The sequence below is a fragment of the Oryctolagus cuniculus genome, chromosome 8 (genome assembly GCF_964237555.1).
Source record: "Oryctolagus cuniculus chromosome 8, mOryCun1.1, whole genome shotgun sequence".
Lineage (NCBI taxonomy): Eukaryota > Metazoa > Chordata > Mammalia > Lagomorpha > Leporidae > Oryctolagus > Oryctolagus cuniculus.
Genome location: NC_091439.1, coordinates 57,003,711 through 57,026,830, shown reverse-complemented (window position 1 = coordinate 57,026,830; position 23,120 = coordinate 57,003,711). Strand labels below are relative to the sequence as shown.

The window sequence follows — 23,120 nt, the reverse complement described above, 5'->3', positions numbered from 1 at the left end:
GAGAGGACAAGTGAGAAAAGGGACAGGAAAGCTGTCTTCAGCCCCTCGTTTAGTCTGATTTCCATTAACATCATCAAAAAGGACTTTCTATCCAGAAACAGAGCCATGTTTGAGAGATCCGGCCTCATGAAGAACGGGTAACGGAATGAAGGGGAAGGATTTAAATAAAGAGAGGGACACAGTTTTTGCATTAAGATAAAAATTACACCTGCTGAAGGCTTTTTTTCTGAATGTGGCTGCAGAGTGTAAAAAAACATGAAAACATCCACCACCAGCCAACACAAAGGAGAGAAACTGCCATGCAAGAAAAATAAAACAAATACAGACGGTAGTTTCAACAACAGCTTTGGACAAATTTTGTGTATGCTTAGAAATTTTTGTTTTTCAAATGGTTTCAAAGTAAACATTTAATTCAGCAAGCACAACATTCACGGTCTTTCATCACAGCTTGTACAATTCCTTCATCTGGAAAGGAAAGAAGGAACTCTGCTTGGAGATGTCATATTTCAGAAGCAAATTTTAAAATATTAGGAAGCCAGGGTGAAAATACAAATATTGGACCAAATAACGATGTATACTAAATGTACTATTTGCAGAAATAAATTATGCTAACTTATTTGCATGTGAGATAACCCTGTCATTAGGTGGTTCTTACACTGTTAAAAAGTGTAAAAAAAAAAATCAAGATATTTGAAGGGGAAGGATATTAATTCCATTCCCCCACTCCAACCAGCTAGATTTACAACTCACTAAACAAATAAGATAGTATTTTTGAAGTTGAAATTCACCACAGAAACTGTGAATTTCGTACCTACATAAAAAAAGATTCGCAACCAATTAGGAGCCCCGTACTGGACTCCAGGCGCAGGGACACTGGGATCCCACGAGGAAGCCACAGGACGCACAGATGACACACCACGCGCGGGTGTGCGCACCAAGCACAGGGCACGGAAGCCTTCCTTTCCAGAAGCAAAAGCATTACACAAAGCAGCCTCAAAGTGTGGCGTGGCAGCGCTCACCGAGCTCTGCGCGCGCTGACATGTCCCCACAGGGCCTGATTCACACACTAGGACGCACACGCGGGATGGCCCCACAGCCTGGGAGCACGGTTCCCGCCCTCCCGACGGCCGTGGTCCACGGAGGCTCTGGACTAGCGGGGGCGTTTTTAAACACTGCTGCACGCAGCTGTTCCAAGTTTCCTCAAAGGAAGAAAATTACAGAACTCACACCACACCAGTGTTTATCCTACTCCCCTACCCCACCCCTAAGCTCAATCAAGCTTTTCGTGTTAACAACGTCCGTTTCCGGGACAGTTCTCATCCCACGGTCAGGTGGCAGTGTCTCCCGTGTGGCTGGTCCCGCAGGGGCGCAACGTGCAGCTCCTAAACAGGGATCTCCAGGACACCTAGTGTGGGAGCCAGGCGCACTGCGCAGACACACGCGTGGCTGAGACACCCCCTCCGAGCCGCCCGCGAGGCAAGCAGAGGCGCACAAGATGCAAGCAGAAGGAAGAGCCGCTTGTCCTTGGGTGCCCGGGGATCCTCCTCCACCTACCTGGACATGGAAGTGTCGACTGACAGTGAGGACGGGTAGGGTTGCCTGAATCCACCCGAGATGGGATATACAGGCTGACCTTGCCTGAGGTCACAGAAGAAAGGAACCCGTCAATGACAAAACACCAGTTACCAACCAGCAATACGAGTTTGGCGAGGGGAGACGGGAGACGGGAGACGTTTCAGTAGAACCTTGTGGGGGTGTTTACAGACCATGGCGTTTCTTCGGGTGCATAACGGTTTCCTTTCCTTACCCTCCACCCAATCACAGCATCCTTTACCTTGAAGAAAATCTCCTGCCTTCAACTTTGAAAGCAAACAAGTCCCTTCCCCACTCCCAACCTCACTACCACCAGGAACAAAGCAGGCACTTCGTGGACACTCAGTGCACTCCTGAGAAAAAAGGAGCTCAGTGAATCCTGCACCAGAATCTTCGAGAATGTCAAGGAAGGGAAGAAAGGAGGACATACACGTTCATGGTCACATGAAAACGGACAAATGTGTTGAAAACGCTGCATCCCCCTGCCCCCGTAGACATGTGTGAGAGTCCAGAAACAAACGAGCAATGCACTGGAGGTATTTTCTCTGGCCCCAGAGAAGTCTACCGTTCCCTCTGTTCTTTCCACCTCTGGCATGTTTCCTTTCACAGTCTTGACTGCCGCTGCCAGAGATGCAGGGGGACACAGGATTATCGCCCCTAAGTGGCGAAGTTCAGACAGAATAATTGATCTAGGTTTGAAAGTGTACACATAATCACTTAAGTTCAAATAGAGTTACTCATCTACAGACAGAGACAGAGACAGACAGAAAGGGAAGGAGTGAGCAAGCACACTGGGACGCCTAGGGGAAGAGACAATGTCTGGACATCTGCATAGGGAGACAGGGGCTGTGGGTAGACGGCCAAATGGAGGAGGCAGAGGAACCTCTGCTCAAGTTGAAGCATCGTTTGTTTCCCTGGAGGCAGAAATGAGTGGGGGGAGAATGGAGAGGGGTGGCAGTGAGAAGAGGAAAAGCTGTAAGCTAATAATCAAACCACAGAAATAGGCTCTACGACATACAGTTATTTTCTTCCCAAAATATATTTCCTTCATTTGCATAATTTTAAAAATTTCAAAGACAGCAATAAGAATGTTTTTGGAAATAAACAAAATAAAGAACATTAGCCATTTGGATTATGAAAAAAATGAAAGCCCTAAAACCAGTGTTTCTGAATCCTCTGAACTCAGACTGGATGCTTATTTTATTAAAAATCAAAAGATGATTTAATTTCATTGAATTTCTCTCAACTTATTTGTCATTTACCTTACTTGCTCACTTATAAGCAAAGGTAGATATTCAATATGTCTAAGTTCATGTTTCAAAAATAGTAAGTTTTTCATAAAAATAACGGAGAAGAAAAACCACACTGAGTACTAACTTTGTATAGGCATAGCAAATGCCCAAAGCCACAAATTGAATCCATAAGACTAAGAGCTTCAAAGCAAAATGCTACAGTCATTTTCTACACATATTAGCAAACAGATTCAATCCATTTCAAAGTCTGTTTGGCTTTTTTTTTTACTCTTTTAAAATTGAAATGAAATAAAGTTAGCACCTTGCTTGTTGATGTGAAATTTCTTCAACTCCTCAAGTGTTACCACTCAAGCAGCTAATGTCCATGAATGCAAAGTGGAAGAACATGTGTTCCACCACCTGGATGAAGGTTGCAAGCGGGAGCTTACCAGCCAAGAGGTGGGGTAATCTGGCCAACACCACCAGGAGACAGGGGGTAAAAGGTAGGGATGTCAGGAGCTGCAGGATGTCTGGACATGCCTATAAAAAACAACAGAGAGCGATCAGGCTTGGACACACAGGGCACTTGACCGGAAGAGCGAAGGAAAAGTGATGAACAATGCCTTCTGCCATTAACACTTAAAATCTAGCATGAAGCAATATTTACTCATCTGATCCAACGATCAGAAGTCACTTTGTGAGCTTTTCTCAAGATTTCAACAGCTGAGAAAACAGGGACTTCACCTGGCAGGAGGGTACTTTCAAAAGCTTTGTGGAAAATGGAATTAAAAGACCAGTTATGTTAGTGCAAAAACAACTTCATTTTTTCAATTCGTGCATACTTTTTTCACAGCACACATTTTCCATGAACCGAGTGAAGATCCTTTGTAGGTCCCGAGGAACTCCTGAAGGAGGAAACATGCAGCCAACGAAACGGCCTCCTAAACAGCCGCCTAGATGATTTACTCTGCCCTCATTATTTCACTTTGGTTAAGAAAACGGTAGACAACTGTTTTTGTGTAGAATAGAAAAGTGACAGCCCCATATGAATGCATGGCCTGCCATGGTACTCAAGGATTAGGTAAATTGCCACTTTCATACTTGCATTGGTTCCCTTATGGACATACAGATTGGGGAAATGTGACACCTCAGAGGATCAAAGATTAATTAGGAATCATCTTCTGCCCCACAATGGTCACACTTGATATGATTCATTTGGTCTCTGCCACTTTAGCTCCAACTAAGCTCTTCATCGACTTGAGTCCTCTGGGCTCCAAGGTCAAGCTGTTCTGGATTAGTTGTATGCACAGAAAATGAGAGTGCCACCAAATTGTTTCTGGAGCTTGCAACTCCCTGGCGTACACTGTCCTATCACTGTGAAAACCACCTAAAGATTTTGCCTAATCCTAGTCCCACATGGCACCCCTTTGTTTATACCTTATCTTAGGTACAGGAGGAAAAAAAAGACAAGAAAATGTGGAAATTACTAAGACCTTAATTTACTGTATTTGGGGAAAGCGATTCTGAGTGAAAAAGAGCCACATTAGTTTCCTCACACAATGAATTAAGTCTTTAAATGACTGGGGGTCCACATGTAAACTCATACTCCAAGGTCTGACCCTCTCCCTCCCTGATCGTGCCTCAGTGTTGGGAAATACACTGGCTAATTTGTGAAATTAGATAAGTGCATGAAGGAGATCCTTTAAATATTCTGGTTTTTTTTTTTATTATTACTACTTTAAAAAGCCTATGAATTTCACTTGGATCTTAAAAGATATAGAAGGCTTTGAACATAGGGGAATGACTTTAAGAAGTGCTGCCCTCGAAATTGATGTTAATTTTTTTTAAGATTTATTTGTTTGAAAATCAGAGAGAGAGAGATCCTCCATCCACTGGTTCACTCCCCAATTGGTGGCAATGCCCCGAGCTGTGCCAATCCAAAGCCAGGAGCTGCTTCTGAGTCTCCCACATGGTTTCAGGGGCCCAGGGACTTGGGCCGTCTTCCACTGTTTTCCCAGGCCATAGCAGAGAGCTGGATTGGAAGTGGAGCATCCGGGACTTGAACTGGTACCCATATGGGATGCTGGCACTGCAAGTGGCAGCTTTACCTGCTATGCCACAGTGCTATCCCCCTACTGATATCAATTTGACTTTGAAGTTATCACAAACTATTTCTGGATATTACAGAATGCAAGGTAGGAAGGAGGACTGACTTTAATGTCTCAACAGAGAGTTTACATGAGATTATCTCATGCTTGGCATTTTTAAAGCAATACTCTGAAATCATCTGAATTTTTTTTTCTAGAATACTGATTCTTTTGGTTACGGTGGAGTGCGAGGCCAGTGGACTGGGACCTGGGGGGAGAAGGGTGTGTGAGAAGGTCCAGGTGGCAGTGTGGATCCTAAGGGAGGCTGCAGAGGTGATCCTTGATGGTTCAGTCACTGAGAGTCTTTCCACTCGCTGCCTCCCTCGTTCTGAAGTCCAGATGCCTCCCCATATTTCAGCGTCCTCAGGGGGATTTCTCGCTTTTGAAGAAAAATACAACCAGACCAACTTAGAACATGAGAAGCTTGATGGAAATCTCAATGACCTTCCCAAGTTGCAAACCATGATTATAGGTCATACCTAGCTGAATTATCTACTTTAATTCCTTTCATTTGCAGATGTAGAAATTCAGTTCTGGAGTGATGAAGTGACTGCTCAAGTATCTGTTTTTGGGGACATAGAAAATGTGCTCTGTCCTGGGTGGGGCCGTCTGGTGGCGCTGGGAGGTCTGTGGCCCCTCAGGCACAGGCAGAATGTCTGTCACAAGCAGCCTATCAGCTGTGGCTGGGAAACTTGTCTCCAGGCCGATCAGCATGTCCCCACTAACAGCTTCTTGTGCTGCATTTGTGACCTTGCGCTTTTAAATCACACCTTCAGGGCGGGTGCAATCTTTCACCCAGAGGTAGCAGAGGAGGGGGCTGAACCCCTAAAGGAGACCAGCTATCTCCACGAGCCCCAAGCCAATCAACATACAGTATGTGAACCCTGCATCCAATGGGCACCCCCACAGAATGCCTTAAAAACCCTGGGCACTTCCTGAAAGCCAGTGTCCCCTTTGGGCACTCCGCCTGGTCTCCTCTTGGATGCTTCTCTGTCAAATAAAAGTTTCTGCCTCTTTGCAAATTGTTTTTAGGCTTTTTATTTCTATACTAATCTGAGGAAAAGAACCCATGAAACTCATTCCAGCAACCGCCCACCCCGCTGCGACCGGTAACACCAGTGGGACCCAGAGAGGCAACTCACTAGCTGCCACTTATCTTTAAGCAGACAACCTTAGAACTCTGTCCTGCTCCTAGCCCATGTTCCATGGACACTGAGAACCCAGTGGCAGGGAGTCTATGTGGGAGTGAGCCAACAGAACACACACACAAACTAGTTGGATCCCCTATTTCTGTAGAAGGAAGGTGGCAACCATCACTCACTTATTACCTGCTCCGTGCTAGGTCCTATGCTGGTAAGTTGACTGCATTTTTATCTACTGAAATTCTACTCTTTTTTTAAGATTTATTTATTTTTAAAGTCAGAGTTAGAAAGAGATCTTCCATCTGCTGGTTCATTCTCCAGATGACCACAATGGCTAGCACTGGGCCAGGCCAATCTGGGTCTCCCATGTGGGTGGCAGGGGTCCAAACACTTGGGCCATCTTCTGTTGCTTTTCCCAGGCCATTAGCAGGGAGCTGGATTGGAAATGGAGCAGCCAGGACACAACCCGGTACTCATTAGGGATGCTGGCATCACAGGCAGCAGCTTTACCTGCTATGCCACAACATGTGCTCTCAAGAAATTCTACTCCTATTTCAAATGCCCCTCTCCTAGGCAATTTTCTTCTAACTTTTGTCACTCTGAGAAATCTCTTTCTCCTCTAAATTTACAACTTCTAGTTTATACCTTGCCAATCTGTGTATCAAAACAAGGCTGTCTTTAGAAAAGGCCCTCAGTGAATATCTACAAATAATTGCAACAAACGAACCAGTGAAATAAATGGACCCATTTCCTATACCAGGTCAGTATTACTAAGCATGTCTGTGATGTGGCTTGGGTCACTGTATGAATGGATAACGGATCTGGAGTTTCTAAACAGCTCAATGTACATTTAAGACTCTGTTTCCAGATTCCTAGAAGTACGTTCCTCTCTGCCAGCTGCCATGCAAACTGAAGCACATTTCACACCATTTATTAATCTAGTATTTACTAAAAATGTCCTGTATGCTAGAGGATATACTCAATGTAGCCTTAAAGATTTTTAACCTTGTAATTAACTTCTGTAAATACATGAAGTATTTACAAAAAGTGGTGGAAAATGGTATGGAAAGGTAAGTTTATTTTGGAGTAAAAATCTGAAATCCATGCATACCTTTTTCATAATCATACATTTTACATGAACTTTCTGAAGGTCTTATTAGATGAAATAATTGTGAATTCAGACTGTAAGGTTATGCCAGGTTATGTACTCACTAACTACATCTTTTTTTAAAAAAATATATTTATTTAAAACATAGTGACTGGGCAGAAGCCAGAAACCAGAAGCCAGAACTCAAGCTACACCTTGGCTTTGTCCTCTGGCCTTCTGGATCAGAAGTGGAACAGCCAGGACTCAAACTGGCTCCCTGATATGGGGTGCTGGTGTTGCAATCGATAGCTAACACAGCACCACAACATTAGGCCCCAGCTATGTCTGTTTTTTTTTTTTTTTTTTTTTTTTTTTTAAGATTTATTTATTTGAAAGTCTTAGAGAGACACAGAGAGACCAACCTTCCATCTGCTGGTTCACTCCCCAGATGGCCACAATAGCTACGGTGGCCAAGAGGCTGAAGCCAGGAGCTTTGTTCAGGTCTCCCACATGGGTGGTAGAGGCCCAAGCACTTGGGCCATGTTCTGCTGCTTTTCTCAGGTCATTAGCAAGGGCCTGGGTCGGAAGCAGAGCAGCCGGTATTCAAACTAGCACCTACAAGGGATGCCGATGTTGGCATTGGCTTTACTTGCTAGACCACAATGTGGCCTCCAGCTATATGTCTTTAAGGAAGTTATTTGTTATTATTTTGAAAAAATCAGAAAAATAACATAATAAATGTTATTGGGAAGAATAAATCAATATATATAATGCTGGGGAAGTACCTGGTACAAATCCAAGTGCTATGTAATTATTTGTTATCATGTGTATTGATAAAACGTATAATAGTGATAAACAAACAGGTACCTAAAACCCTTTGCAACTTTTTGGATACACATAGAGGTGACAATGATGAGCACCCTAATAGGAAATTAAAATTGAAGTACTAGGAAGTTATTTTTCCACAACTGAGAATGAGTACTGCTGACAAACTGTTTCAATTCACTGAATCGTTCTATCTAGGGTTAGAGTATGGACCTGCTACTCCTTGGGTTTTGTTTCTGGATAAAGCTAATTAGCTTACCAGGAATCTTGAAAACAGCAACTCTGGCCTTACAAGTTTTAATTCACTGGTTCATTTGTTCTATCATTTGAGCTACAATATAATACCCCAAACACAGGCAGGCAGGCAGAGAGAAAAAGTAAAAACGAGAGACCTAGTAGGCTTACTTTTTTGGCAATGAAATTAACCAAAGGGAATTATATAAACTCAGTATCATGTAAATGAGTGCTTTTCAAATCAGAGTTTACATATTCCCCAACAGGTAGAGGTAAATGAAATCTCAGGACAAACATGAAATTAAGTCCAGAAACTTTACATTAAAACAAGCACAAATAGTGTGTGGAATGGAATACAATAATCACATCAACTGTTAGGACACAATAAAGACTCAAGAAGCTGCAAGCGCTCAACTTCTGGTCGTGTCCACTAGTCTCTTGTCTGTAGTACTGCGGAGTTCATTAAAAAGACAAAAAAGTTTCATGCAGTGAGTATTTAGGCTATCGGCTAAGACTCCTGTGTCCCCTATCAGAGTGCCTGGGTCGATTCTCAGCCCTGGCTCCTAATTCCCACTGCCTGCCAATGCAGACTCTGGGAGGCATCAGTGATGGCTCCAGAAACTGGGTTCCTGTCCTGTCCTGGATTGAGCTTCTGGCTCCCAGCTTTGGCCCTGGCCCATGCCCGACTATTGGCAGGCATTTGCAGACTGAACCAGCAGATGGGAGCTCTCTATCTGTTTCTGTGTCTTGGCCTCTTAAATAAAGAAAATTAAAGAGGGAAAGTCTGAGAAGCAATGACACAAATTGTAAGTAGGCAAAAATAAGACAGGTGTAGCAGTAAAATATGGAAACAAAAAGTAAACATATAATGTAACTGACTGCTAGTTCTTTTTTTTTTTTTGGACAGGCAGAGTGGACAGTGAGAGGGACAGACAGAGAGAAAGGTCTTCCTTTTCCCTTGGTTCATCCCCCAAGCGGCTGGCACAATGCGCTGATCCTGAAGCCAGGAGCCAGGTGCTTCCTCCTGGTCTCCCATGCGGGTGCAGGGCCCAAGGACTTGGGCCATCCTCCACTGCACTCCCGGGCCACAGCAGAGAGATGGACTGGAAGAGGAGCAACCAGGACAGAATCTGGTGCCCCGACCAGGACTAGAACCCGGGGTGCTGGTGCCGCAGGCGGAGGATTAGCCTAGTGAGCGGCGGCGCCAGTCCTAACTTCTCTTTTTAAAACCGGGTTGTTGGGGCCGGCACTGTGGTATAGCGGGTAAAGCCGCTGCCTGCAGTGCAGGTATCCCACATGGGTGCTTGTTTGAGTCTCGGCTGCTCCACTTCCAATCCAGCTCTCTGCTATGGCCTGGGAAAGTAGCAGAAGATGGCCCAAATTCTTGGGCCCCTGCACCCATGTGCAAGACTAAGAAGAAGCTCCTGGTTTCAGATAGGCTCAGTTCTGGGCGTTGCGGCCAACAGGGGAGTAATCCAGTGGATAGAAGCATCCCCCTGTCTGTGTGTATAACTTTTTCAAATAAATAAATCTTAAAAAAAAAAAAAAAAAAAAAAACATACACACACACACACACACACACACTGGGTTGTTCCAGAATTCTTGAGAGAAAAACTACTGAATCATTCTGTGCTATTCTTTTAAATAAGTTATTGTTTCAAAGTTCATCTGACAGATGTTGGGCATAGTAATCACAATTGTTAAATAGATAGTTGAAAACTAAAACAGTACTTCATTCTTTTTGCTAATTGAGGATTGTCTAAGTCTGTTCAATTGTCATCCACCTCTCTGTGGTTCTCAGATGCTTATGTCCAGCTTAGCTGGTGGTCCGAGGTTGTGATTCACACAGCTCGTGCTCCCCCCTTCAGATATCTTAGACACCTCAAACTTGCCAGTACCAAGACCATATTGTTCACCTTCCCTCTCGAACTCAGCCTTCTTTAAAAAAAAGTTTTTTTTGAGAGGCAGAGAGTAAGAAAGAGAAATATATATATAAATATATATATCCCACGTGTGTGTGTGTGTTTGTGTATGGATGTATATATATCCAGACCTTTTTGTTGTTTTTTATTCTTTGGTGTTTCTTGATAAAAGGGAAGCAAAGTGGAGGAAAGACTGGGGTCAGGAACAAAGCTGGAACTGTCTGCATAGTGATTCTTACTTTTCCTAACTAAAGGTATCTGGGTTCTTCTCAAGTGCAAGTCTAACAGCTGGTAATTAAATCTTCAAGGAAAAGTTCTATTTTAACAACAGAAGGAACTGAAGACATTAAATATTTCACCTGGAAGTTTTAACAGCAAAGGAAAGAACACCTAGCCTCTCAATCCCTCTCTTTTTTAGGCACTCAATTTTTTTTTTTTTTTTTTTTTTTTTTGTGTCCAGAGGCAGGTGTTGCGGCAGAGGGCTCAGTTGCACTTGGGATGGCCACATTCCATATCTTAGTGCCAGTTCAAGTCTCAGCTACTCTGCTTCTGCTCCAGCTTCCTGGTAACCCAAGTATCTGGACCCCTGCCACCAACCTGGGAGACTTGGGTTGAGTTCTAGGCTCCTGGCTTCAGCTTGGCCCAGTCCTTGCTACTGTAGGCATTTGGGGGAGTGAACCAGTAGATAATTCTCTCTATCTCCCCCCTCCTCCATCCCTGATTCTCTGTCACTATGCCTTTCAAATAAATATTTTTTTAAAATTTATTGTCCATTAAAGGTCAAAGATAAGGCAGGATAAGAGGGTGAAATGCAGGCAGTGGCAAAATTTACCCTGTCATATTTTGCCTTAATGTAATTCTGTAAGGTCTGTTATTCTGAACTTTCAGAAACATTACTGAAGTTCAAGTGTACATGTAAACAGAAAGAGCAACAAGCCGCTCCGAGAGCAAATCCAGCCTTGAGATTTTCCCTAAGCAGATGGGACCAGATGTTGGCTCGGAGAATGAGACGGTCTTATCTCCAACTCATACACATTAGTCAAAAACTGGACATTTAATTGTTCAGACCTCTGATACTGTGTATTTTCTGTACATGAAGTCGAAGTAGAACTTGGTATTTAGGTAGAGGACCAACATAGGATTCCTGTTGCTTTGATTTTAAATACAGATGGTTTTGTCCTTTACCATTTATAATATCTAAGCTGGTTCTGGGAATTAACAAAGAAGGATAAAATACAATAGGAATATAACTGAAAATCAAAAGAAATCACAGGGCCAGCACCGTGGCGCAGTGGGACTCTCTGGGAGACCAGGAAGAAGCTCCTGATCAGCATAGATCCCGGCCATTGCAGCCATTTGGGGAGTGAAGGGAGACCTTTCTCTTTGTCTCTCCCTCTCACTGTCTATAACTCTAACTCTCAAATAATAAATAAAATAGTCAAAAAAAAAAAAAAAAGAAATCACAAGAGGCTTAAAAGGATAATGTTTTAAGTATTCTACTCTGCCCCTTTTCTAACTGAAATACACACACACACACACACACGTACGTCTTCTTCAGTTACCCACAATCAGCCATGGTCTGAAAATGTGAAATGGTAAATTCCAGAAATAAAGAATTCTTAAGTTCTGTGTGTGTCTCCTTCCTTCTCTGTAACTCTGCCTTCGGATAAAAAATAAACACATTTTTTAAAGAATCACAAGTTTTAAACTGCGCGCCATTCTGCGCAGCTGAGGCAGTATGCAGCTGTCCCACGTATCACACCAGGACCTGAGTCATCCCTTCATCCAGCATATCTATGCTGGATACGCCACCTGCCCTCTCCCGTGGCAGTCACTGCAGTGACAGACTGACCACTGGGGCGCTGCGGTGCTTCCACTCATGTCACTGCTATTTTATTTAATAATGGCCTTGAAGCACAAAAGTAATGGCCATTCAGGGAGGTCTACGAGAAGCAACAAAATCCATTCTTTAAGTGAAAAGGCAGAAGTTCTTGGCTTAGTAAGAAAAAAAAAAATCACATTCTGACATTGCTAAGATCTCTTACCAGGAGATTTTAGTAAGGTTTCTTCTACTCATGACGTTGTGAAGAAGGAAACTGAAATTCATGCTAATGTCAGTGTTGCACCTCTAACTACAAGTTATGGTCACAGTACATGGTAAGTGCTGACTTAAAATAGCAAGGGCACTAAATTTGTGGTTTGGTCCCATCCTGTTTCAGGCATCCACCAGGCATCTTAGAGGGTACCCTCCTCAGATAACGGGGAATTACTGTGCATGCTGAAATCAACACAGCAAAGGATCAAATTTTTAGAATATTTGTACAACATACTGGTTTATATTGTACATCACAGATTTTTTTTCAGAAATTTCATTTGGAAAATGATCCTACTGTGGCCTGTTTTTGTGTTGGTTAATCCTGAAAAATAAAACAGCAGTAAATTCCTGTGGTTTCCAAAGAACCATTATCAGATGCATTACTCTACCCAGTGATGTGAGGCCAAGGCACCAGGAGGGTCCCTTGGACAGACGAGACTCGCTCCTTACTGAGCAAGAGAGGCCTGGGAAGGCAGGGCTCTTACCTTGTTTGGAGTTGACATCTGATGGGATGTGTGACGGGTGTGTTCCTGGAGAAAAGTGCTCATCGCTGTAGGTGATGAGGGGGGTGAGAGGATGGACTGCATGGGAGGGCTGCACCACGGGCACTTTGTTGGACTGCAAGGGAACCACAAGGTCAGCAGTTAAAGTGGGTGCCCAGCTCTGGTCTTGCTTCCCAAAGTAAAAGTCACAGAACAGCCACAATCAGTAATTAGCAGAAAGCATCATCTTCAGACCCTGACAACTGAAATCATCTCACTGAGGTCTCCGGACCTGCTCTGTGCTAAGTGCTCAAGACCATGCCTAGCCCACCCAGAGACTATCAGTCATTTCACTGACGCCTCTCTAGTGACTCAGGTTGATAACTATTATTCCATCTGAGATGAATCTCTGTAAATACATATTTACATCCTCAGGTTAAGTTCCATAAAGATTTACTGGAGCAAACACTATGGATGTTTTGTAAGCTCTGTATGCATTACATATATCTGGAACAAAAAAAAAATCACTCAATACAAAACTGTCCAATGTAAATACTGCCAATTTGAAGAGCAAATTTTTAAACAACCCAATGAATATAAACTTCGGTCTTATTTTCCCTTCTAGAATTCATTAACTCTGTAGCTGCACATCCTTATGAACCACGCTACACCATCTGTTCACATTTCAGATAGCTTTGCCAGTCAAACATAACTATCCATCATGCTTTAGCCCCTGTTCAGTTCATCTCCTGATCCTCTAGTTTCTGTAAGTATTGAGCACAGAGAATTTTCAATCTTGAACTCTATAACATAAAATATAGCTTGTAGAGACATTTTAAATTATCATTGTTTTAACATACTTGAAATGAATTTTATTATTTAATTTGAAAATCCAAAACTATATAGCAAGGGTGGGGAATGCCTGCAGGTTACAGAAGACCTGAGAAATCATTTGGTCTGGCCCTGCCAAGGCAACTGCAGGCAGCACTCAATTTTTTTTAAAGATTTATTTATTTTATTTATTTGAGAGTTACAGTAAGGAAGAGAGAGAGAATCAATCTTCCATTGGCTGGTTCACTCCTCCAAATGGCTGCACCAGACCAAAGCCAGGACTTGGACCGTCTTCTGCTGCTTTCCCAGGGACGTTACTGGGGAGCTGGATGGAAAGTAGAACAGCCAGGACATGAACCAGCGCACAAATGGGATGTCGGTACTGCAGACAGTGGCTTAACCTGCTGCGCCACAGTGCCAGACCTATGAATCTAATTTTTAAGCAGATAATTTTATATGGCGCACAAATGATGTTATAGATGTCCAAATGGCTTTTGGCAGAAAAAAGGTTCCCCATCCTTGCATATAACAATAGTATTTTTTAAAGGTTCAGGTTATCTATTTGTATGTCAATCAAGTTGAAATCTATGATCATTTTGACTGCAGACAACGTTTAAGTTGGTTATTTGTTTTCTCTCAAGAAAGTGCTTACTAAGTAAATTAACAATACAAACAAGAATCAAGCAGGTTTAAGCTAAGGGGATGGGGGCTATTTCAAAAAACCTCTAGCTAATGATATTGTGTTCTTGAGAAATGGTAAAAGTAGATGTTCAATGTTCTCAAAACAAAAATGAAAACTCTGTGTGAGGTGGTACATATGTTAATTAGCTAGATTTAATCAACTCACAACACTGACACACTTCAAAACATGTTGGACACAAACACATACAATTTTATCTGTCAATTTCAAAGAGAATTTTCTTAAAACTACCACAACCCCTCTCAAAAGAAAAAAGAAACCTCAATACAATTATATACATGTAAAAGATGTTTGATTTCAAAGTCATCTACTAATTAAAGCATTCTCAGGAAGATCTCTGTTTAGAAATGCTATAGCCATGAGTAACATGGATTGAAGAGGAAGAGGATATAATGAGTTCACTAGTTCAGACATGCCTTCATACTTCGCTTGAATTAGTGAAATTTTACTAACTACAGACTATAACACATGTGAAATCATTTCTCTAGAAGCAAATTAAAAAAAAAAAAACAAAAAACTGAGACAGTTCCTGAAACACAGGCCCCTACAACTGCTGCTGCATGGTGGCCGCACCTGTAACATACACTGAATCAGAATTTGGCATTCTTTACTAATTAGGTGAGAAGGAGAAGGATCGCCCTAAATGAGGAGCAATTATCCCACTAACACTCACTTCTCTTTATACCTATCTTTGTTGCAACTTTCATCCAAAAGAAACTTATGAAGGGGGAAAAAACAGCAAAGTGGGGAGAATCCCACTTTTTTGAACAATGATTTAATTTTCCCACTTTAGAACTGTCAGCTCCTCTCTAATGGGAAAACTTACACAGCTCATAGTGCTTTTGGCATTTATTAAGTACAGCGCCATTATTAAAGCCACAAGATTTTTCTCCATACAACCCAACATAAACATCTATGCATATAAATGTGCAAAGGGTTTTTAAAAATCTTTTTAATGCTTTTCAAGTGCTAATGATACAGTTTGCCAGGTACACAGAATGAGCTTCTTAAACACAATTTAGTATGCTAGAGGAAGAGGTGCTAGTGGAAGGATATTATCATAAATCCTTTGTACAACAGAAACAAGAATCTCAACACTCAAGTGATAAAATGAAGATATTTCCACTATAATTTAAAATAACTGTTTTGAGTTTCATTTTGAAAGTCTTGAAAGAAGCATAATGACCAAATAATCTAAAAAGATATTTTCTTGGGGTAGTTATGTAAAGAGTTAAGCATTGTGGAAGTCTCCTGCAAAATATATAAAGAAATAGATGTGGTTTATTCCCCTCTCTTTTTGCATGCCTTTCTTGTTTCCAGAGCTCTACCTTAAGGAACTTGCATTAGCAGGCAGCATCTTCTTAATGTCTGACCTATCCCTCCAGTCATATAGCTCAGAATCTAGTGCCATGAATTTTTGCTAAATTATGCTATCCTTGCTCTCCTCTTAATTTTACGGTTTTCAACATAGATTTGCTTTCCTGTGGAAAGGAGATAAGGAGCTGAGGATTTTAATTTAAGCTCTGGCCTTGTCTTATATTTTGCAAGATGGATAGCGAAAGCAGTACTAGTAGGTGTGTTAAAGCCAACAAGGATTATGTCCATTTTTGTGGCCAAATAATAAAAGTAATATGAAATCTCAATGATATGTGTGAGCAGAATTCTAAAGGTTATATTCTGCCTCCTGTCAACCATCTCCACCATGTTTAGAAACAAAACAAAGTAGATTCCAACTTACAGTGCAGATTCTTGGCACACGGCCATTATGGTCAAGAGTCATCAGCCCTTAAATCCGTGGCTTCCTCAATGTCTGGAGCCACTGTCTTTTGCTACTTATTATATGCAAACACAAGGGGAGCGTTCTGGCACTGCTACCTTGATTGCTTATGGATAGGGAGTATACCATTCTTAATTCTATTCTTCTGATCCCCAAGTAACAAAGTGGGGAATAGGTGAGGGAAAAAAATAATCAACCTACTACTTAAAAGTCTTTGCAGACAAATTTATGTAACTACAATATCATGCACAGTCGATACATTCATGTGTATAGGGATGTGTACATTTATTAAGTACCTAAAATGTTCCAGGAACTCCATTGATTAACCCTGACAAGGCCCCTATTTTACATACAGCTTACTTACCAGGGGCTTGGAAGTGTGGACAGGCTTCTGTCCAGAGGGGTGGGGACTGGAGACAAAGAATAATCTGAAAAGACAGCATCAAGTACTAAGAAAAAAATGAACTGGGTGCCAGCCGGGTTCCATACTCCTGGCTTTGGCCTGGCCCAGCTCGGGCTATTGTAGTCATTTGGGGGAGTGAACCAATGAATGGAAGTTCTCTTTCTCTCTCCTTTTGTCTGTTTCTTGTTCTGCCTTTCAAATAAATATTAAAAAAAAAAAAAAAAAAAGAGCACCCAAGTCTCCTGATGCCCACTCAGGTGCTTTTCCCAGTTCACTCCAAGGGAAGGACCAGGGAGAAAGAACAAAGATTATTTGGAATCTTTTTCCTTCATAGGTACAGTTAGGTCTTAGGTCTTAAGTCTTACATCTTATTCAGGCAAGTAAATCTTAAACTTCCGATGGAGAAGCACCAGGTGTTTCCAATGTGTGCCCTTTATTTTCTTATCATAGCCCCTTTATGAAAGACCTTGTAGCCTTAGGTCACCCCAAATTCTCTACTTCTGCTCAAAGAAGCTTAGTAAAACGCCTAAGCTCAACTGGCGGTGTGTGACTGAGCAAGACCTCAAACTGTGGTTTTCTGGTTCTAACGGCACCCTCTTTAATCATGGGGGTGACTGGTGGGGGGGCCACAGAAACGTTGTAAAGATGGAAAGAGCAGGTACTGGGAGAAGGGTAGAAAACGTCAAGGGTGGGTCCTGGAGACAGCGCTCAGCAGTCCCTCAGGGATTCTGAGTAGGAAGCCTGAAATCCTCTCCCAAACTTGAAAAAAAGTCATCATCAGGCCATCCTACCCATCTCACACATAATAATTATAGCAACTAACACTTACCAAGTGCTTACTGTATGCTAAGCACCATATCCTCACAACAACCTCCCAGGCAGATACTATTATTACCCCCTTTTACAGATGACGAAACAGGCATGGAGAAGCTAAGTTACTTTTCCAAGGGCATAGAGCTAGTAAGTGGTAAAAGGCCAGGATTCAAATGCAAAGGTCAGGCTCTAGACTCCAAGTGCATTACCAGTGCACCACGTGGCCTCCCTGAAGCACCAACTTCATAAAATTTTGGACGCTGAGTTGACCAGCTGGGCCACACCCGACAGTATGTGACATCTGTGAAATGACTGTGTGGTCTCTGTCCCAGGCACAGGAATGACATCAGACAAAGAGGCACCTCAGTGGAAGCAGTTAGGGCTGCAGTGACTCAACTGCTGCCTTTCTCTCCAGAACTGGAAAATGCTCCAAGGAGCTTGCTTGGCTGCCACTCAGGCTGGTCCCTGCAGGTAAGGACCTCTTTGGCATTACAGCCAATAAAACCCACACCTCCTGTGGGCACAAAGTGGGTGCCACTTAGGGATCCTGAGAGCCGCCCCCTAAGCAGCATTCCCAGAAATGACCCAGTCTTCACCACTGGCAGGAGTTCCAGGTGTCATGCAAGTGGACAGCCTCTGAGGATGTGGTTCTGGGAAGGACTGAGAAGTGCTTCAGCTCCCTACTGCCTAGGGCCTCAGGCCTGCTGGTCAGTGGAGCAGCTTGGGAGAGAAACATGCTGGCCTGGTAGCTAGCCCTCATTTCACACCCCTCCAAATGTTAACTAAACCAGAGTGCAGGGTTGGGCTGTGCATGTTAACAATAGGCCTCCTGGTAAGTACTGAATCCAGGGGAATTTTAACACTTCGCCAAATTGACTGAGATGAGAGACTTCATCTGGCTTCAATTGTTATGGTGGCATTTTGCTTTTTATTCTTCTCAGAAGTACTTTGGTACTTTCCGCTTCTGAGAACCTGAGTTTCTCATGCCTTCGCACCTACACGGAGAGATTTAACTCACTGCAGAAAGACACACTGATTCTTGCATGTGTTAGACCTCAAAAATAACATTCAGTATTAGAAATGTTTTTCCTGAGTTCCACCACAGCTAAACTCCTGGTTCAAGTCCACAGTAGCTTTCAAATCTAAGACCAGTACTAGCTGTGATTCAGGCTCTGAAGATTCAAATCTTCCATGACCTCATCTCTGCAGGCAAAGTGGTGGGCTATAGACCTTAACTGTCAAAGGACAGCTAGAACGTTTTCCCAAGAAGGGAAGAAGCATGTCATAGGAAGAGGAATTATTATGGACCGGACACCAAGTTGGTGCTAGTCATTACGGTAGTACTTTTATATACTCTGGCACTCATCCATATATGTATTATCTCCCTTATACTTAGAAGAGGCTGAGTCCTTTGAACACAGAGCTAAGTAATAATTAGCTGAGAGAGGGGTTGCGCTGGATTGGTTTGGTAACCAAGTCCCTGCCCTTTCTGCCCCCGCACTGCCTGGTACTCTGCTCCTCTCTCTACCTCTGTTCCAAACTGCCCTGCTGCCATGTAAGTGTGGTCTGCCACAGGTTCAGCTGTAATAAAGCACTTGGACAGGAACAACTGACCACTTGGAGAAGACCAACCTCACCAGCAGGCTCCAAATGAACTGCTAGAAGAGATGCTATACACGAAGCATGAAGCACTCACTGTTCTTCAAGGCCTCAAGGTGACAATTTCCACACACTGCATCATTTAGTCTTGAAGCCACCCCTAAATTAGGTGTTATGATTTCTGTTTTATAAAGAGAAGAACTGAGGTTCGGAGAGTTCAAGTAATTTACATAAAATTATACAGGATGTTAAGTAGCAGAGAAAAGATTTGAATCCAAGCTTGGATGACTCCAAAGTCCAAGGCTTATGTCTCAGAGCAAAAGTGGTCTTGGCATTCTCAGTTGCCCAGTGGAAGATGCCTGTAACAATCTAGTTTAATATTCAAGTATATGGGCACTGGAGGCAGAGTTAAAATTCCAAACATTCAAATGCCACTTAAGAACTGTGCTTAGATAATCCACTCATTTTTTCAGAATCTGTTTCCCCCTAGGTAAAATGGGTGAAAAAATAGCTAACAGGATTAAGATGCAAATTAATGAGCAATGCAAAAACAAACAAACATCTAACTCAGCACCTGGCACATAATAGAGCTCAATAAATACTTGTGGAATCAAAGAAGGAAAGAGGAAAGGGAAAGGAGAGCCATGGATGAATTACTTTGCTTCAAAAGCTCAAATCGTTCATCTTCTAAAGGCAGTAAGTCTCAGAATTTAGAACTAGCCTAATGCTCCCTTCCCTGCTCTGCCAAGATACTCTTTGCTGGTGTGCATCAGCCACAAGGATCTTCCCCCTCATCACTGCCTGCTGGAAGCCTTCCCACCCTTCACATAAATGGCATCCACGCCTGAAACCTTAAACGATGCATAGCATTCTGGCTTAGATTTCTCCATGGCATCCACGTACACAAAGTTCTCCTACAATCCTGCTTTATGTCCTCAATTAGATTATTTTTTAATTGCTAAATACTTTATTTTTTTAATAAATATCTCAATTAAATTATAATTTAACAGGCAGAACCATCTATGTTCACTTATTTCCATGACAGCTCTTACAAAGCAGTTCTTAAACATTTTTGTTCTCAGCAAGGATCCTAAGCAGCATCTGTCTATGCACATTCATCGTAAGTATTTATCATAATAGAAATCAAAGTGAGAAATTTAAAGATACTCATTTGTTTTAAAATGACAGAGCTACTACATGCTAACATAAAATATATCTTATGAAAAATAAGGGCCAGCACTGTGGTGTAGTGGATAAATCTGCCACCTGCAGTGCTGGCATCCCATATGGGCGCTGGTTCTAGTCTCAGTTGCTCCTTTTCCAATCCAGCTCTCTGCTATGGCCTGGGAAGGCAATAGAAGATGGCCCAAGCCTTGGGCTCCTGCACCCACGTGGGAGACCAGGAAGAAGCTCCTGGCTTCGCATTGGCACAGCTCCAGCTGTTGCAGCCATCTGGGGAGTGAACCAGCAGCTGGAAGACCTCTTTTCTTCCGCCTCTCCTTCTGTCTCTGTGTAACCCTGACTTTCAAATAAATAAATCCTTAAAAAAAAAAAGAAAAGAAAAATAACTATTTGCTAAACAAAAGAAAGCTTAAGAACAGTACTTTTTTTTTTTTTTTTGGCAAATCTTTGTGGTGTCTACTTTAAAAGAAAATAGGATTTTCTTTTTTCTTTCTTTCTTTTTTTTTTTTGACAGGCAGAGTTAGACAGTGAAGAGACAGACAGAGAGAAAGGTCTTCCTTTTCCGCTGGTTCACCCCCCAAATGGCTACTACGGCTGGGGAGTTGCGCCAATCCAAAGGCAGAAGCCAGGTACTTCCTCCTGGTCTCCCATGGGTGTGCAGGGCCCAAGGACCTGGGCCATCCTCCACTGCACTCCCGGGCCACAGCAGAGAACTGGAATGGAAGAGGAGCAACCGGGACAGAATCCAGCGCCCTGACCAGAACTGGAACCCGGGGTTCTGGTGCCACGGGCAGAGGATTAGCCAAGTGCACCGTGGTGCTGGCCAACAAAAGGATTTTCATATCGCTTTTGTCTTCAAATCTCCATTGTGATACACTTTAGTTGAAGCATATGAAGAAAAGGTGACCTCACACAAATATGCTGTTAGAAAAGGGAGGATTATTTTAATAGTATTTTCCAATAATTATACATCTCCACTGATACTACACCAAAACTGAACAAGTGACAGAAATTTTCTTAAAGGCTATGGACAGCTGCAACGTACAACTGGAAACCATACACTTTTCCTATCTTAACGTTAACATTCCTGGCCTGTGTTGTACTCTGAATCTGTATGATTTTTAACATGTACTAGGTATTTTAAAAATACTGGTTTACTGAGTTGACATATCTTATTATACAATATAAAAATCCTGTTCATTAATATCATTGCTGATCTCATCAGGAAATCTTAAGGATTTGGGAAACTGGGAAGCCCACACTAGTAGGTACAAGTTTCTTAAAATTCTAGTATTTGCATGACAGCTGAAATTTCACCCCTAGCAACAAATGCTGCTACTTTTATTAACACTTTAATGATACATTAACACTTTAATTATAACACTTTAATGATACATTCATTTGGTACATTTGTGAGAAAATATGTACCAAATATGAAAGATGAAGAATCACAGGCTGTCAGCTTCTTACTCAGCTTGTCATTGCTACAATGAAATGCCTGAGACAAGCTACTTACGGAGAAAGAGGTCCTGAAGGCACAGAGTCCACGACTGGCTAGCCACATGGGCTGAGCCTCTGCTGATGGTGATTTGTTGGCAGTCCCCAGGTAGCACAGAGGATCACATGACACGAGACTAAGAGCAGGACTGCCTGTCTATGTGGTCTCTTACAGAGCCACAGGATTTAATCAGGGGTTCTATGTAGCTAACACCCCAGTTCAATCCAATTACCTCCCAAAGGTCCAACACTCAAATACCATAATTGGATTAAGTTTCCACCCTCTCAGTCCTACTAACAAAAGACTTTGTGGACCAAGCCTTTAACACATGAGCCTTTGGGGAACATTCAACATCCAAACTCATATCTAAACCCCAGCAGTCAGCTATATAACCAAGGGTCAAAGCTGAATAAAGTTCATAAATTTTACTGTTTTATCAAGGATATTCTCAAGCGATCCTGGCATTTTCTTCTCCCTAGAAGGGCGCTGTGGTGAAGCATTCAATGACTAGTAATCTAATTTGGTGCTAAGACTTAAAAGTTTTTTTTTAAGGATTTATTTATTTATTTGAAAGTCAGAGTTACACAGAGAGAGGAGAGGCAGAGAGAGAGAGTCTTCCATCTGATGGTTCACTCTGCAGATGGCCGCAACGGCCGGAGCTGCACCAATCCGAAGCCAGGAGCTTCTTCCTGGTCTCCCACGTAGGTGCAGGGGCCCAAGGACTTGGGCCATCTTCTACTGCTATCCCGGGCCATAGCAGAGAGCTGGACAGGAAGTGGAGCAGCTGGGTCTCGAACTGGTGCCTATTTGGGATGCCTGCACTTCAGGCCAGGGCATTAACCCACTGCACCACAGCGCCGGCCCCAAGACTTAAAAGTTTTAACCACCATTGTTTCTGAGCCACCAGTGTGGATGTCAACCCAGTGTACAAGCCATACAGTGCACTGGTATCATCATGAGAATAGTTTTGACTTTTTGGATCTTTTATTTCAGAGTTCCAGGAGTCTAGACTACAATTTGAGAACTGATGCCCTACAGGACTATGTGGAATTACTTGTTGATTGTGGATAATCCAAACTAAAAAGGTAAAATATTATTTCAGTGAAATGTACTTCACAGGTAAAAAGATTCAAGGATTACAAATATGGAATGATTTTATGACAGACTAAGCCATCAATTGTTTCCCTTTTACTTGCCAGTGTCCTAAACATACAAATCAAGAGAAATTTGAAAGTTTCAGAAACATAAACATATAAACATCCCTTTAAATAATACTTTAAAAAATTTTAACTCCTTTGTTTTAATTTTACTCATACAGAGTTTTCTTGTTCAATTTTGAATGATTTTCTTCATGGCATTCCTGATGGAGAAAATCACAGGGCTGCACCGTTTGGTTCCAAGCAGCCACTCTCATCTCCTTTGGGTAAACTTCGTCATGATCTGCTCTGTACTTACAGGCTCTAGGACATGACTCTGGAGGCACTTACCACATTGTATTGTTACTATTAGTTTGTGCATCTGTTTGCTCTCTCCAGATGGAGGCTTTAACTTAGGGACT

At 42.4% G+C, this 23,120-nt stretch overlaps 1 protein-coding gene across 9 annotated transcripts in view; it reads right to left on the bottom strand.

Annotated features, from left to right (window-relative positions):
* Nucleotides 1-23,120, bottom strand: part of LEF1 (lymphoid enhancer binding factor 1) — a 138,496-nt gene that overhangs the window by 33,132 nt on the left and 82,244 nt on the right. For 6 of the 9 annotated variants that reach the window (XM_002717171.5, XM_008267504.4, XM_051820129.2 and 3 more), the window contains exons 4-6: nucleotides 12,763-12,895; nucleotides 3,275-3,365; nucleotides 1,555-1,638 (exon numbers count right to left, since the gene is read on the bottom strand). In XM_002717171.5, coding sequence (XP_002717217.1) covers nucleotides 1,555-1,638; nucleotides 3,275-3,365; nucleotides 12,763-12,895 — 308 coding nt within the window. The remainder of the gene's footprint in view (nucleotides 1-1,554; nucleotides 1,639-3,274; nucleotides 3,366-12,762; nucleotides 12,896-23,120) is intronic. The other 3 variants (XM_008267506.4, XM_008267505.4, XM_051820130.2) reach the window with 1 other exon arrangement.